Genomic DNA, 18,317 nt, shown 5'->3' with positions numbered 1-18,317 from the left:
TCCAGAAGGGGTAGTAACCAAGTATAAAGCAAGGTTGGTTGCCAAAGGTTTCTTGCAGAAACAAGGGCTGGATTATGATGAAGTCTTTGCACTAGGGGCAAGACTAGAAACAGTGAGGTTAGTGGTTGCTGTGGCAAGCTATAACAGATGGGAAATCCATCAAATGGATGTAAAGTCTGCCTTTTTGAATGGTCCCTTAGAGAAGGATGTATTTGTGACTCAACCACCTGGTTTTGTGGAAAAGGGCAGAGAAGATCTGGTTTACAAGTTAAATAAGGCTTTGTATGGATTGAAGCAAGCTCCAAGGGCATGGAACAAGAGGATATATGCATTTTTGAAACAGATTGGTTTCCTAAAATGTACCTCTAAGCATGGTGTCTATGTGAAAAGCAAGAACAAGGCAGAATCACTAATTGTTTGCCTCTATGTGGATGACCTGCTAATAACTTGTTCAAACTCTGATCAAATTGCAACTTTCAAACAGCAAATGAAGTCTGAGTTTGAAATGACAGATCTTGGTGAGTTGGCATACTTCCTAGGCATTGAGTTTAAGAGGACAAAGCTTGGTATAGTGATGCATCAAAGCAAATACATAACTGATGTATTAAGAAGGTTTCACATAGCAGATTGCAATATCTCACACACACCAGCAGAAGCAAACTCTGTGAACTCTCAAATTGAGGAGGAGAAACTGGTTGATAAAACTCTGTTTAGACAAATGATAAGCACTTTGAGGTACATATGCAATACAAGACCTAACATTGCTTATGGAGTAGGTGTAGCAAGCAGATTCATGGAGAACCCTCTCCAATCTCATCTGGTTGCTGTGAAGAGAGTGTTGAGGTATCTCAGAAGAACTCTTGGCCTAGGAATCATGTTTCCTTCTAAACATAACATCAATTGCAAGTTGGAATTGCTTGGCTTCTCTGATGCAGATTGGTGTGGTGATAAATCTGATAGGAAGAGTACCACATGTTACTTGTTCAAGCTAGGGGAAGCTCCTATTAGTTGGTGCTCTAAGAAACAAGATGTTGTAGCTTTATCTTCTTGTGAAAGTGAATACATAGCTGCTTCTATGTGTGCACGAAAAGCAGCTTGGATGAGCACTTTAATAGAGGAACTTGGCTTGCACGAAGAAGAGGATGGTATTCTGATGATGGTTGACAACAAGTCAGCCATTAATCTTGCCTTAAATCCTGTTGCTCATGGAAGGAGTAAGCACATTGAAACCAGATTCCATTACCTAAGGGATCAAGTTGATAAAAGAAGAATAAAGCTTGAGTTTTGCAACACTGAAAATCAACAAGCTGACATATTCACCAAGGCTTTGAAGAAAGAGAGGTTTGTGAATCTCAGATGGCAAAGAAATTGGGGTGAAGACTATTGAATGGAGGCTGAAATTAAGGAGGAGTATTAGAGGAAATGTAATTCTAGCCTTTATTGTATAATTAACATATTTTCCTCATATAGAAACTTTGGTTAGTTAAGTAGGTTGGGAAAACTACTATAAATAGTAGTAGTTGTTAGACTTTGTTTTAGAGAGTGTGTATTGTATTGGTATGTAAAGATTCATTTCAATACAAGAGGTCATTCATTGATATACTTCTTCTTCTTCTCCATATACTCTTCTTTCTCTTCTTTTCTCAATTTCCATTGCCTCTTTGTTACTGCAAGAAGGAGTGAGTGTGTGCACTGTGTTTGCAGCAGGGTGGTTTAAGTTGGCTTTGGTTTAACACGCCAATCCAGGACAAGTCTGCTCCAAAAATGAAACAATGGGGCAGGTATGAGTAGTGCACTATTCAAACCTATTACATCCCTATTGATCATTCAACCTTTTCTAATTCAAATTCAAAGATTAATTTATTTATTAGTTATTAATAATAGCATTTGGATTTTATAAACGATATGTCTAAGGGGAATATAAGCAAGGGACAATCAGTTAATTAAATAAATACAATTTTTTATCCTAACTTTTCTCTTTTCTATAAGGATATACCTTTTATAACCATTATTTTATAGAGTAACGACTCTTTATTAATAGAGAGATAAATATTACACAATAAAATATAAAAGACAACATGTAATGATAATTTATCATTGTATTTATAATAGAATTACATTTTTATCATTAAAAACATGAAGCGAAATAAGTACTTGTCTTTTTATTTCTTGACTGAATCATTACTCTATTTTATAATGTTGAGTATTATGATAATTAACTTGTCATTATAATCATTGATTTTTCTTGGCTTTTGGTGGTAACAGTTTGAGACTTGAAAAGAGTATTGGCTACAAAGGAGAGCATATACGGTGAAAAATGTATGCAATATAAGGAATAGAAGAATAATCATCTTTTTTCGGTTTATCGGAAATCACAAAACACACAAAAAAAAGAATAAACTAAGTAAAGAATAGTCATTTATCTCTATTTCTCATTGATAAAAAATCTCTATCTTTTCAAAAATTTGAAAGTGATAAACCTCTATGTAAAAAAGTAGATTTAATCAAATGATTGATCTCATTAGGAAGTGCAAAATAGAGACTTACAATGATGTTTAAGTATAATAACGATTTAAATATTTAAAACAACATAAAATTTGTAATTATCATCTAAATAATATCCTCATTAATATTTATATTACGCCAGATTTGGAGTTCAACAACGAGTATTTTAGATGTATAGTAATAGCGTTTTTGTGCGTTTTCTGTTTGATCGTAGTAATATATTGTCATGATTAACAACGCTTCTACTACGCTGCTATACTGAATATATACAACAAATGCATCACACAAAAAGCATTGTCATATACTTCATACATACAACAATGCATCGTACACAAAGCTATGTCATAGATTTTGTACATAAACAACACATAATATAATAGACATTATATCAAATACGTAACAAACATGTTCAATTTCACCACATTTACCAGAGTATTTTGACAATATAAATATCATTCTGAAAACTCATTTCATAAACCATTGCATGAACTGATCTCCTTTAGTTCAAATATATTAACCCAAAAGATTATGTGCAGTAGTAAAATGGACAAAACTGATGAAGATGTAAATGAAAAATCTATTAATTTCTTTTCTTCCTTAATTGAAGAAATAAGAGGACAAAAAGACATAGTTTAGATTCAACATAATAAGAATCAAATTAAAATTTACATAGGAAATATGGATGAAAAAATAATAGCCAAATGCAAGAAATACATACATAGATTGCAAGTTTGGTAAACCACTAACAACTCCACCTATCTTCAACCTTGACATTTCATATATTATAAAATAAGCAGTTAACGTAGATGTAAATGCAAACAACAAGATTGAATCAAAGAAAAATAAATAAGATAAAATAAGATAATGATTCACCTTGTACTCGAAAATAGAAACCAAAAGCTAATAACTTGCTTGAAGAGAGATACTAAGAGGAGAAGTGTAACACTGTGAATTTTCTGTATATGTTTTATTAATTATTTATTTTACCAATGATTAATTTCTAAAATTAATCGGTATTGATTTACGTTAAACCGTAGTTGAGTGTTAGTCTTGTTTTGTAAATTCCTATTTTGTGGTTAATTTTCATAATTTTCTATGACGGAAAGTTGTTGAGCTGCTGTCGGACCCAAATTCGCCCAAATTTGGCCCAATAGCGTGTTTTTGAGTTCCGTAACTCGGAATCGATTTCCATTGGGCCATTGGCTTCAAAATATTATTTCGAGTCAAGATAGAAATCAAGTTTGTCTAGAACGTATTCTAAATATTTTTCGCTCTGAATTCTGTGTTTCGAAGTTCTAACCATAAACTAAAATCGAAAGATTTTTAATATTCGGGTGAGTATTAGCCGACAATACTCGGGCATGGTTTAATAATGAATATTTTGACGAAGATGTCAAATCACTTTCATGAGTGAAGCTTGCTAGTCAAACAAGCAAAAATACAAATTTTACACAAAATCCTTAAAATCACTCATCTACCTCTTACACAATCCACTTTTTGAAAAACCTTTTGTCTTTCCCCTCCCGAAATCTGATTTCCTTTCTTTAAAGAGCCAATTCCTAGCTTGGAGAAAACTCTTGGCATATTCACACTCTTTCTTCACTTTTTTTCTAAGAACTTCAAGGTAGTTCTTCATTTTTTTTTATTCTTCATCCTTTAAGATCTAACCATTAGATGTTTATGAAATTTTAGTATGATATTTATATGTATGTTAAGAACATTTTCAACTGTTGAAATTTTCAAATAATCTTCCTAACTCTTTTATGCTCAAAACTCTAAATATGTGCTTTCTTGAACTTAGAAAGTTGTTTTCTAAACCATGAACTTTCTGTGTTCATGGGGCTGTTTTTAGTGTTTAAAAGTATACATTTTGTTGATTTTAGTGAAAGGGGATGAATATCAAATCAAAGGAACCTTTAAGGAGTTTTGAACCATATAAAATTTGAATCTTTTCACTTGTTTTTGACTTGAGAAACCATAGCCTTGGACAAGATAGAAAGTATTAATTTTGCCATGTTTCTAAGATAGATGTTTATAAGTTGGATGAGTTTTTTGAAAAGATGGTTCATTGTTATTCATGACTATGAAACTAACACATATTAACCTTTGTGGTTATGTTTGGAGGTTTTGAAATGACCATGAAACTTGTTGAATCTATCTTAGTTAACTTACTTTAAATTGGTAAGTTTAACAAATGATATTTTGGTTTAAAATGCTAACTTTTATTATGTTATTCATGACTATGAAACCAACACTTATTAACCCTTGTGGTTATGTTTGAGGTGTTGAAATGATCATGGAACTTGTTAAACCTACTTTAGTTAACTTACTTTAAAGTGGTAAGACTAACAAATGATATCTTGATTTAAAATATTGTTTTAAGTATGAGATCAACACTATCAACACTTGTAGTTGTATTAGAAAAGAATGTGTTGAAATGATCACAGAAAGCTAATATACAAAATATGGAATCTACTTAATATGACTTGCTTTAAAGTGGTAAGGTCAACTTAGAAGATATTGATTTAAAAGTATGGAATTTGATAAGAAACTTACCTCAAAGTTGTGAGTATGACCTAAAAAGTCTCCATGAAAGTATAAATTTATGCGGTGATAAAAGTGTAAACTTTATTAAAATCTTACCTTGAAAACGATGGAAATCATGAACAATACTTTCGAGGATAAAGGATGATTCAAGAATATAAATCTTCAACTGGATGGATGAAAGCGATTGAGTTCATAAATAGGTTAAACGATGTATTTACCTTAGGGTTACCATGTAAAAATTTAACTCGCAAATCACTAATTTCTTTTTGTGTTTTGTTTCGAAGCTTTCGAAGTCGGACAACCGACCCATTCATTTAAAGGGAATCAATCGCTCAGAAACCTAAGTGAGGGAGAATACATCTTGACATAGTGGTGTCTGAATATGACACTTGAATCTCCTAAACTACCTCAAAAGTTTGGAGTTAATTTTGTGTATTAAGAAAACAATACTTAATCAAATATTTGTGTGCCTGGATTAAGTACGGATAATTTCTTAAGTTGTATGCCTTAGGATGGATTAAAATGTCAAGTAATATGGTAGTTAACCACGAAGGAACATCACTCGAAAAACTAAAACACGTAGGGATCGAAAATAATAGAGATATTCGATCTGGTGGCCCAGAGGGTCGAGGGAGTTGTCCTGGCCACTAGACCACCCTCGAATGGGAGATCCAGCCTCGCCTAGGAGAGCCACTCTCGCTTGAGTGAGTGGTTCTCGCCTGGGCGAGGGCCAGTCAGTGAGTTTTGCCTGTTTTGGGAGGTTTTGGCGCCCAGGCGAGGACTAGACAGTGTTCCGCCCAGTTTTTGGTGGATTTGTCGCTTAAGCGACAGTCCCTCGCTTGGACGAGAGCTAGGCAGTAAATTAAGTATATTTTGATGAATTTGTCGCTTGAGCGACAATCTCTCGCTTGGGCGAGAGACAGATAGTAATTTTGACTGCTTTTGATTAATTGATTGCTTAGGCAATAGCCCTAGCTTGGGTGTGAAATGTATTTAATACTTGGGAGAGACTGTGGCTCAATTGAGGAGTCTGGTGCCTAAATCAACAAACTTATACAGTTAACTTTGTTCTTGCGCCTTATTACGGCAAGGTTTCCAACGGTGATGTCGTGATTAGGGCAATGCCCGAAAAAGATTACATGATATTACACAGTGAGGTCGTTTGACCGTATGAGGCTTAGCCATGTGGCCATCCAGGGTAATTTAGTGATGGTTCATAGTGGTAAGGATGTTATTCCTCTATTGTGTGATGACGTAAGATCGGGTCCCACAAGAAGCATTCCTTTGGGTGATGTCTAGTTTGAGCCAATCATGTAAAAGGATGATTAAAACATTTAATCGACTAACTTCGGTTAGTATCCATACTCGTTATGGATAATGAAATAGTGGAGAGGAAATTTACGGGAGATGAACGAGCCCTGCGATGTTGAGAGGGATGGCGGTGATTCGTCAGCAAAGTTTTGAGGGAAAGTCTAGGTGAGACGAGTCCCTTGTATTCCTAGATGAGGTATTTTGTTGGATCAAATAGTTCTCACAACACAAACTAGACGATCTCTATCGATCCCTCTTTGTAATTAGGATCAATGAGAGGGATGCCCAGAAAGTTTTTGGTACGACACCATCCTGAAATGAACAGTTCTTTTTGAACAGATCGATCATATATCCATGTGAGGAATAATTTGGTGCGTTCAAATCGGCTTGTTATGGGACTTGTACTCTTGGTTATTTTCGAATAGTTTATTGAGAGGATATTGGTGTAAGAATGGATGAAATAAACATAGCATTCATACATTGAGCTCGTGGATATTGATCCTCATGGTTTTAGTTATAACATTATTCATCATTTGCATTTATGTGTATTATGCGTATCTGTCTAGATGTGATATTTTGTGTAATTCCATGCTGTCAATGGATAATATTCATTAGATGTCTTACTCCTTTTTCTTTCTGCTTGTCTTTGGTACGCGTTCTTGTTCAGATGGACCGTTCAGCGAGGATTGAGAGCTACCGATTCTCGATGTCCCAAGATCGGGCATGGAGGATTGACGAGAACCGATACACCTACACATGCCCTTGTGCCTTTTAATTGGGGATGGTGTGTGATGGCTCCATGATGCACTTCCCATCCCGTCATGTGGACTTGGAGACTTCCTTAACTTTTCCCGATCAGAGATCTGACACCTACTGTATCATCTACTCAGTCTGTGACTCCTTGTGGACCAGTTTCTGCATGGACATCTATGTCGCGTAGGAGTTTGGAAGATGTCATATGTTCCCCACTCTGGAGGAGAGCTGCTCGGCAAACCATGCCCGAACCTCAAGCAGATGCAAGAACGATGATTAGGTCGCAGAATTTGGCCTATGAAGTGGAGGAGGATATGGAGGCTGAGTAGGAGCGGGAAGCTGAAGAGGAGGATTATGTGGAGTTAATCTGCATAGAGCACTCCATCGAGGTAGTAGACCTCTCCTATGACTCCGAGATGAAGGAGGACCCGAGCGCGTGTTCTAGCGCACCCGCGGATACTAGAGCTAGTCGTTAGAAGCCATTTCCATTTCCGTTTTGCTTTTTGGGTAGGGTATCTGTGTAGGGTACTTTTGATGTTCTGAATGACTCAACATGTTTTGTATAGTTTCAGTTTAGGCGAATATTTCATTCTGCCTTGTATTTTGTACTAAAATTTCACGCTCTTTCAATTAAGAATTATTCAAAGATATTTTGAGTTGTTTTTTGTTACTATTAGGTAACGGTTATTGATTTTCCGCAATTTGTATTACTTAAAGTGATGCACCATAAAGGAAAAGAATATAATAAAAATAATTTTATATTATATTATTCAAACAAAAATATTGCCCATTTCGAGCAATATTTTTGGAGTAATTTTTGGGGCGTTACAACATGGTATCAGAGCGGTTCTTTTCTATCCGGCCTTGGGCATGACCTCACATGCTTTCTTGTGTAACTTTGTGTCTTAAGTGTCTGCTTGTATTATTCGGTTGAAAATACAACCCATGAATAATTTCAGTAGGAGAAGTATCTCATACACATCTAATGTTCACATGTTTAAGATGGTTGGACGTGGAACTTCTAACTTGGACATCATGGCTGCAATGACTGCGGCGATTCAGCATGTGAACGCAAATTTCCATTAGTTGAGTCAACAACAACAACCCCAACCAACTCAAGGATCGGCTTAGTATAGGGGCTTGGACGAATTTTGTCGTTGTCAACCCCCAAAGTTTGAAGGAGGTTTTGCACTAGATGCTACAAATGACTGGATCCAGGAGTTGGAAAGGATCTTTATGGCACTTATGTGTACTGAGGAGCATAAGGTCACCTATGCGACCTATATGTTGACAAAGGAAGTTGAGAACTGGTGTAAATTTACCAGACGACGGATGGAGCATGAGTAACAATTTGTCAACTAGACAAATTTCAAAGATAGATTTCTACAGAAGTACTTTCCGACGGATATGAGGACCAAGAAAGAGATGGAGTTCTTGCGTCTGAATCAGAGAAGCATGAATGTTGGGGAATATGCTGTCAAATTTAAAGATTTGGCGAGATATGCCACACACTATAATCAAGTGGGGAACGAAAGGTCCAAGTTTGAAGACAGACTCAGACATGACCTGAAGGTGATATTTGTACATTAGCAGATACCAGATTTTGCAACTATTGTTAACAAATGCCGACTTTATGAGGAAAGCGTGAAGGCAAGTAATGTGGCGCTAAAAAGTGCCATACCACCCGAAAATTCCTACGGACCCCAAAGGAATTTCGGGCAAGGACATGGAAGGGGAAAACCCTTCAACCGTAACCAGAAACCCTAAGCTTCGTCATCAGGGAATCAGTAGAGGAATTTCAAGCCTTACTACAACAAAGGTTTCAAACAAGGAAACAACAACAACAATAACAACAATAAAATGAGTTCATCAATTGGGAACTCTAACAACAACACACCACCTTGGTGTTCGAAGTGCAAGGGGAAGCACTTTAGTGTCAACTACCCTGTATGCTATCATTGTAACCAGCCTGGACACATCAAGCTGATGTGCCCTAAGTTGTAAAGGGAAGAAATGAATATTGTTCAAGCGACAAGACCTAAGGCCAAAGAAAGGGTGTTCACCATGAGCGAAACTGAGATTGAGGGCAACGATGACCTCATATAAGGTACATATTGTATTAATGAGATTTCTTTATTTGTGATGTTTGATTCGGGTGCGACCCATTCTTTCATATCTAATGATATTGTCAACCGATTAGCATTGCCTATAGTGTCCTTAACCTATGACCTAATCCACACCCACTAACGAACCCATCATAGTGTCAATGTAATGATGTGCTCTCAATGTTCTATAACTTTAGATGAACAAACTTTTGTAGTAGACCTGATATGTCTACCCTTGTCCCAATCAGATATCATCTTAGGGATAGACTGGTTGTCCAATAACCATGTTCTTCTAAACTGCTTTAACAAAACAGTAATCTTTAGTGACCTCAAAAACCTCATCGAATCTTGTTATGAAACCAAAAGCATCACTGCCAATCAAATGAAGAAACTCTTGAAGGATGAAGCTCAAGTATTTATGCTACTGGCATCATTGGAGAAGAAATGTGGAGAAGAGATTCAGAACCTACCCGTGGTTAGGGATTTCTCCGAAGTCTTCGCAGGTGATATTCCTGGCTTACCCCCAGTACGAGAGATAAAGTTTGATATCGTTCTGGTTCCTTGAACTAGACCAATCTCTATAGCTCCCTACAGGATAGCACCGTTGGAGTTAACAGAGTTGAAGAAGCAATTGGAAGACTTACTACAAAAGCAGTTTGTCAGACCTAGTGTTTCACCATAGGGTGCTCCAATGTTATTCATAAAGAAGAAGGATGGTAGTATGCGGCTGTGTACTAACTACCGACAGTTGAATAAAGTCACTATCAAGAAAAAATATCCATTGCCTAGAATTGACGACTTGATGGATCAAATGAGATGAGCTACCGTGTTTTCAAAGATCGACCTTAGATCTGGGTACCACCAAATACCCGTGAAGTCAGAGGATACTCCGAAAACTGCTTTTCGGACGCGATATGGTCATTACGAATATCTCGTGATGCCATTTGGTGTAACCAATGCTCCTGCATTGTTCATGGATTAGATAAACCAAATTTTTCATCCATGCCTCGACACATTTGTGGTCGTATTTATCGATGATATCCTGATTTATTCGAAGGATCAGGATGAACATGTGAAGCATCTGAGAATAGTATTGCAGGTATTAAAGGACAACCAACTCTATGCCAAGATTTCAAAATGCGAATTTTGGGTAGAATTAGTGAATTTTCTCGGGCATGTGATATCAAGCGAAGGAGTTGTTGTCGACCCTGCTAAAGTAGGAACGATGATGGAATGGAATTCTCCAAAATTAGTAACCGAAATTAGAAGCTTCCTCGGTTTAGTAGGATACTATCGGAAGTTCATTGAATGGTTTTCGATGTTGGCATTGCCATTGACTATGTTAATAAGGAAAGACAAGGCTTTCGTCTGGACGACGAAGTGTGAGGAAAACTTTCAAGAATTGAAGAAAATATTGACTACAACGCATGCGTTGATTCTACCAGACCTGAAGGAGAACTACAAAGTGTACTGTGACACGTCTAAACAAGGCATGAGTTGGGTGTTGATGCAATAACAAAAGGTGGTAGGTTATGCTTCAAGACAACTAAAGACACATGAGCAGAATTATCTAACACGACTTGAAATTCGCAGCGATCATATTTTCTCTCAATATCTTGAGACATCACCTCTATGGTGTAAGATTCAAATTCTTTAGTGATCACAAAAGCTTGAAGTATCTGTTCGACCAAAAGGAGCTAAACATGAGGCAGAGACGGTGGATTAAATTCCTCAAGGACTAATAGTTTGATCTCCAGTACCACCCTGGGAAATCTACCGTGGTGGCTGATACCTTGAGTAGAAAGTCCCTACATATGTCAACCATGATGGTTAAGGAAATGGAATTGATTGAGGATTTCAGGAATTTAAGCCTCACGGTGCAAGTAAAAGGTTTGCAAAGTTCAAATCCAGAACTGCAAGAATTGAGAACCTTGTTGGTTGAAGGAAGAGCCCTAGAATTTTAAGAAGGAACCGATGGAGTGTTGAGATGCAAGAACCGAGCATGTGTGCCAATAGACCCTAATTTGAAAATGGAAATCTTGGACGAAGCCCATAAGAGCAAACTAAGTATTCATCTTGGAGCTACCAAGATGTATCAAAACTTGAAGAAGATGTTCTAGTGGTTCGGTATGAATAAAAAAGTAGTAGAGTATGTCTCGCATTGTTTAACATGTCAAAAGGCAAAGATCGAGCAAAAGTGACCCAGATGAGAACTTCAACCTTTGGATATCCCTGTTTGGAAGTGGGATAGCATCACAATGGATTTTGTGAGTGGATTTCCTCGGACTCAAAAAGGTTATGACGCAGTTTGGGTGATAATGGATTGTTTGACAAAGACGGCTCACTTTCTACCAATCAATATGAAATACTTCTTGGAAAGGCTAACAGATTTTTATATCAAAGAGATTGTCCAATTGCATGGTATTCCTACAAATATTATCTCAGATAGAGACCCGCGTTTCACTTCGAAGTTGTGGAATGGTTTGCAAACAACCTTGGTTACGAAATTGAGTATGAGTTCAGCATACCACTCGCACCTGCAGATACTAGAGGTAGTCGTTAGAAGCCATTTCCATTTATGTTTTGCTTTTTGGGTAGGGTATCTGTGCAGGGTACTTTTGATGTGTTGAATTAGTCAGTTTGTTTTGTATAGTTTCAGTTTATGCGAAAATTTCATTTCGCCTTGTATTTTGTACTAACGTTTCACGCTCTTTCAATTAAGAATTATTCAAAGATATGTTGAGTTGTTTTTTGTTACCATTAGGTAATGGTTATTGATTTTCCGCAATTTATGTTACTTAAAGTAATGTCCCGAAAAGGAGAAAAAATTTATATTACATTATTCAAAAAAAAATTACTCATATTTGAGCAATATTTTTGGAGTAATTTTTGGGGCATTACAAGAAGAAGAATAAGAGAAATATAATATTGAATAATAAGAAGTATATTATTGTGTGTGAGGTTTTGTTTTTAAATCTGCAAAGAATCGTGCTCACTAAGTGTTGTTAAATATATTCAAATCAAGAGCGACTGCTTAAGAAATTGCTTTTAAATATCAAAATTCTTTAAAAAAAATTAGTTCACATATTATGTTCAACTTTTGATAATAGAATGACAAATAACATAATTTACTTACCACAAATATGAATTTTTGTTGTCTCAAATCACATACCTTAATATTCTATTTTAATAATATTGGTTGGTGATTTAGAATATTTTTTGAAGTATTAAACAATTGCATTTTTCATATATGTATGACCAAGTTGTGTTATATATGAAAAACTAGCATATGAGTTTCCGTTAACAATTTGAATTATTTTCGTGTAACATTTACTCGAGTTATATCTTTCAAAATAAAATAAAATAATTTCATAAATACATATTAAGTAATAACTAAAATAAACGTTTTTGAATATATGACTTTTAACAACACTCATTATAAAAAGCGATGTTGATATCTCACATTTAACAATGCTTATTGTAAAAAGTGATGTTAACATATCACCGTTAACCGCGCTTATTGTAAAAAACATTGTTAAATAGATTCAAATCAACATCGCGTGCTTAAAAAAGTGTTGTTAAATATCAAAACTCTTTAAAACTATGTTCAACTTTTGATAATGGAATGACAAATAACATAATTTACGTACCACAAATTTGAGTTTTTGTTGTGTCAAATCACATACATTAATATTCTATTTTAATAATATTGGTTGGTGATTTAGAATATTTTTGAAGTACTAAAAATTTGTATTTTTCGTATATGTATGACCAAGTTGTGTTACATATGAAAAACTAGCATATGAGTTTCTGTTAACAATTTCAATTATTTTCGTGTAATATTTACTCGAGTTATATCTTTCAAAATAAAATTAAATAATTTCATAACATATTAAGTAATAACTAAAAGAAGTATTTTTGAATATATGACTTCTAACGACACTTATTGTAAATAACATTGTTGATATGTCACTTTTAACACTTATTGTAAAAAGCGATGTTAAATAGATTCAAATCAACAACGATTCATTAAAAAAAGTGATGTAGAATATCTTAGGCAAACATACAACAACACTTCTTGAAAAAACGCTGTTAAAGCTATATCCACATATCAAATTTAACAACGCTTATTTAAAAGAGCACTGTTAATTATCTTTCGTATTGTATTTAATAGTGTTATGCTAGAAAGTGTTGTTAAAGGATCATTGTTGAAGCGAATTCTGTGTAGTGCTACCTTATCCAAGGTGGTAGTAAAATACAAATCATCCTCAAAGAATTTGTAAAAAAACGTATCTACCTAAAGACAACCAAGAAAATATTGACAACTCATTAAAATGTTAATATTAAATAATTATTATGGATAGACAAAAAATTGTCATTAAATATGATGTGTTAGATATGTATTTACACAAGTTTTTTCTCCTTAGAGAAAAATTGTGTGGAGACGTATCTAACATATCATATTTAGAGACAAATATATTTAAGTTTTTTGGTACTATCATTTATGACTAAACTTTAGTTAGAATTAAATTTTTAATGTGTTGTCAAAATTTTATTGGTTGTCTCTAATAGGGGTGATGAGAATCTGACCTCACTCGCTTACTGATTTGGTCCCATCAGGGTTGGGTTTCATCGCCTAGGTTCGAGTTCAAAAATTGGAACCAATCAATATTTATGGTCAGATAAGGGATAAACATGACCCGATCCAACCAGGCTCATTGTCACTCATTCATTATTCTTGTATGTGTGTCTATTCAATTGTGTAAAGAGTTAATGATATATCTTTGATCGAAAATATCATTAATTCTCTAATTTTTTATCCTACATACATGATTAATAATATATGTACATGTATCATTTCAAATGTCAAATCATATATCCATAATAATAAGTGATATTGAGAATAATTTATCTAAAATGAACGTGCATTATATTTAATCAAGCATATTGACGGATTTTGGTTCTGGTTCAAAAGCTAACTCAATCGACATTTGGGATTATGTTAACTTAGGGTATAAGGCCGAGATGAGTTCCCAAAAAATGAAACAATCCATTGGGTAAGCAGAGAAATATTACCCACACCCATATTCACCTATTGGATCCTTATCAAGATTCACTCAAATTTCAACATGTGTAATGTTTGTAATAGTTTGAAGAGGTTTATAGAGTACGATGAAATGATTCTCACAATGAGTACTTTGTACACTTGAAAGTAGAAGAGAATGAATGATATTAATGTGTTAGATTTCAAGTCCTCTACTCAAGTATTTTCAAGTTCACATTGGATGATGCAGACGCAGCAGCACCTTCAAATTGATCTTAGAGTCTTCAAATTGGTCTTAGTGACCTCTACTGCAACAATTTGTCTGTAGCTCTCTAATAATACAGCAATATCATTGATAAGATGTATCTCACGGTTGAGAAATTAAAAGCTATATGAATATACAATGCATCATTGATCTTATTGTAATTCTTAGTTGAATATCTTACAAGGGCATACATGATTGAAGATGAACTTTGTCATTGATCTTATTGTAATTATTATTTTTCTTAGACTTTCACTACACCCCGTCAGAATTGCAAAACAACATTGCTTAAAGTTGTCATTTAACAATGTTTTTTCACGCCATAACGTAGGATTAGATTCAACAACGCTTTTAAAACACCATAGAAAGTGGACATTTTGGGATAACTGATCTCTATTCATATATCTCCATAAGTGCTTCAAATATTTTCATGGCAGGTGCAGGCAAACCCACGAGAACATTAATGCTTCTTTTATCTTCACTATGTGACAAAAACAAAATGACTTCTTTCCCAGGCAATGTCACAGGACCAAAAGACTGAGGCTTACCCCAACCAAAATCTGTAGTGTGAAAAGACAACCTAGTCCAAGTTGTGATCAAAAGGGTTGCAGTTAAGGAAGGCCTTGTTCTTTTAACTTCAAAATAATCAATAGCAGATCTCATATAACTATCTGTGACCATATTAATTGCATTGATAATTAACCCTACTGCATGTGAAAAAGGCTTCTTCAGTAACTCATTTGCTTTGCACATTGCATTTGTCAAAACAATAGCATTACCAAAATACCCTTCTGGTATTGGTGGCACAAACCTAGATCTTCCATCAACAGCAAAAAGTAGCTTAGTTTCTTGATCAGGGTGCATCCTTAAGGCTTCAGTTCTAGCTCTCCACACAAAAGCTGAAAGTGCTTCAAAACTAGAGCACTTCTTCAAAACCCCATCTTCTGTGGCTTTTTTCTTAAGCAGATTAAGCTTCTCCTGAGTGAAAAGAAAATACTTGTTGAGCATTTTTTCTTTTACATCGTGACTTGTGTTTGATACATCTTTAATTTCAGCATATTCATGGTGTGGGAACTCTATTTTTGGTGGGTTTCGTGCTTTGAGGATGGTTCTATCAAGAAATGGTAGAATCTTTAAGTCTATGCTTCTTCTGGCAGTTTCGCTCCATGCATTCAGAAATTGCATAGCACTCAAACCATCATTCATGCAATGATTCACGTTTACACCCAAAATAAATCCTCCACATTTGAACTTTGTCACCTGAAAAGATTAGAGATATAGTTTGGTTGATCCTAAAATACATGCTACTGTAGGAAAATAGCTCATTTATTTAACCAAGTAAATACTGTTTGTGTAATTAGGTGCATGGCCCAGGAATTTATTTTAAATTTTATATTGACTTCATAGGTTTTTCCATTCATATGTTTATCTTTTGAAATTATATGATAATAATAATATTGAATAACAATCATCTCTATTATAGAAGATGAAAGTTTTTATTTTCTCTTTTTATTTTCAATAATAAATATATTATTTCATTATAATTAAAAAAAATATATGTTATAAGTGGATTATAATAATACAACACACCGGAAAACTTATACATAGGAGGATTATACATAGGAGGATTATAATAATCTAACACACCGGAAAACTTATTTAACCTTTTTATATAATTAAGATTATGCTAATCATTTCCTCACAATGACTATGAAATCAACAAAGAAAGACTTTTCTTGAAAATTTAGATACAATTTCTTAACTCATTAACTGCTTGTCTCTAAATGAAAGATTACTTGATTATTTTCAAATCCTTAACCAAATTCACAGCCCAAAAATGAAGATAAATTATGTTGACCTTACTGATGTTACAAAATTATGCACACTTTTTTTATATATAAAAGTTAAACCATATGAATATAGTTTGATCTTTCGGGGACAAGTGACTCTTCCTTTAAATAAGTATCATTCCTAAGAATAATCAAAGTTTTAGGATATAGTGGAAACTTAAATCACTAGACCATGATAGATGAATGTGGTTTTAATATCACTCTTCATGGGTTTCATTTAAGGACACAGATTTTTTGTCCCAAAAAAATTTGTCCATGCATTCCTATCCAATAATATTTCACCAAATATATAAAATATTAGTTTATATTTTTTTCAATTAAATAACAATTTTCATTGGTTTGAGATACCATTTGAAACATCAATAATGACAAAAGATTTGCATGGTTATATAAAGTGAGAATGCTCATGAATATTAGAGCATATCTGATCTACCCTTTAAAAAATATATTATAAAATGTGTAAAAATCTTAAGTTACCACATAATTTAAAAAGAGATGCACCAAAAGTTACATGTCATTTTAAAAACAAATTCACTTTACTATACGTTTTTAAACAAAACAAATACTTAATATAATGTGGAAAAAACTCGTTTTCTTATAGTAAAACTGCATGATATATGTGTAAGTATCTACTTTAAACTCCCAAAAGTTAAATCCAACCATTTCCTGTGATATGAAGTACTATTTTGAACCATGCATTTATTTCTAGCTACCACATGATACTATTTTTTGGAAAACAAACCTGAATTATTAGAGGAGGTATCTCAAGTATGTTCCTTGCACCAGGTATATCATAAACCAGTTTCCCAAGATTAGCAAGGTCAGGGTTGTTCATATCTCCAATATCCTCTATCATAGAATCCGCTTCAGCTTCAACAAAAATAACACCCTCCCCAGTGCAATTCACTACAAGTTTACCCTCTGAGCTTATACCCAATCTTCCAGCTAAAGGGTAATAGTGAACAAGAACCTTTGACAAAGAAGTTTTTATGACTTCCACAGCATCATTGTTATTGCCTCTAGAACTGGGTTTATAGCAGTAAATGGTGCGAACTGGAACTGCTACATTCTGGTCAAGGTTTGAAAGGAAGAAGTGACCCTTTGCTGTTTCTTTTGCAGGTTGAACAAGAGTTGTTTTTCCTTGCCTTATATCAAGTTTATTTGCCATGAGAGAAGAACCTGGTCAGCATTTGAAAAAGAGTTAAAATGGATGGAAAAAATAATAATACAGAAATATCATTTTGCATAAAATTTGTATTCTTAAATGTGTCCATAAACTTCAAAACATGTCATGTATAATTTTCTGGAAAATTGTTTCATACCATAAATGGAAGTATGGTGCAAGTTAGAGGAAATGAAAGATACCAGATTAAGAACTTACAAAACAACTCACTGAAATTGTGGATTTATGATGCAGAGGAAATAGATTCTGACCTTAAAAATTGTGGAACTGAATAGTTGCATATGAAAACTTTGGTGCCAAGGAAGTTATATAGGAAGAGGAAACCGGTTGACTTTTTTTATATAATACCACCAATCCTTGAAATAATTTTTTTTGGGTATATGATTGTCTCTCTAACAAATATCATTATTAAGAGCTGAAAACTTGGATTTTTATCATCCTCAAATCTAATAAAATCTTATATTAGTAGATTAATCACTTATTTGTAAAGGCATAGGCTTTTATTGAGATCGAATATTTATGGTTATCTTAAAAAATTATAAATGTTTTATTTTATATATCTTTTCTTTGTGAAAAATGTAAATGCAAGTAAAATTTTATAATTTTTTAGGTCTTCAATAAAAAATTCTAGCTTTATTATTTGAATATTTGAAAGATAATACTTAATTAAAGTAATAAATACGTTATTCAATTTATTTGTTCACACGTATTCATAGCTTTTAGTCAAAGATCCTTACAGACATAGTGTCACCAAAAA

The 18,317-nt window shown here is 34.1% G+C and overlaps 1 protein-coding gene across 1 annotated transcript; it reads right to left on the bottom strand.

Annotated features, from left to right (window-relative positions):
• Positions 14,909 to 17,832, bottom strand: LOC109358109 (omega-hydroxypalmitate O-feruloyl transferase-like). The gene is made up of 3 exons (XM_019602187.1): positions 17,759 to 17,832; positions 17,120 to 17,556; positions 14,909 to 15,787 (listed from the first exon to the last, which is right to left on the bottom strand). Exons 2-3 carry the CDS (start codon positions 17,543 to 17,545, stop codon positions 14,921 to 14,923), a joined length of 1,293 nt encoding a protein of 430 aa, XP_019457732.1. The 5' UTR covers positions 17,546 to 17,556; positions 17,759 to 17,832; the 3' UTR covers positions 14,909 to 14,920.

This window comes from Lupinus angustifolius, chromosome LG01 (genome assembly GCF_001865875.1).
Source record: "Lupinus angustifolius cultivar Tanjil chromosome LG01, LupAngTanjil_v1.0, whole genome shotgun sequence".
Classification (NCBI taxonomy): Eukaryota; Viridiplantae; Streptophyta; class Magnoliopsida; order Fabales; family Fabaceae; genus Lupinus; species Lupinus angustifolius.
The sequence above is the reverse complement of the archived record's forward strand: the minus strand, read 5'-3'. Positions and strand labels throughout refer to the sequence as shown.

What these genes read in the sequence shown, in the direction of transcription:
- LOC109358109 (XM_019602187.1), bottom strand. Translation starts at nt 17,545, where the DNA reads ATGGCAAATAAACTTGATATAAGGCAAGGAAAAACAACTCTTGTTCAA. An exon ending in TACCTCCTCTAATAATTCAG is followed by an intron (nt 15,788 to 17,119) that starts GTTTGTTTTCCA and finishes TAATCTTTTCAG; the next exon opens with GTGACAAAGTTCAAATGTGG.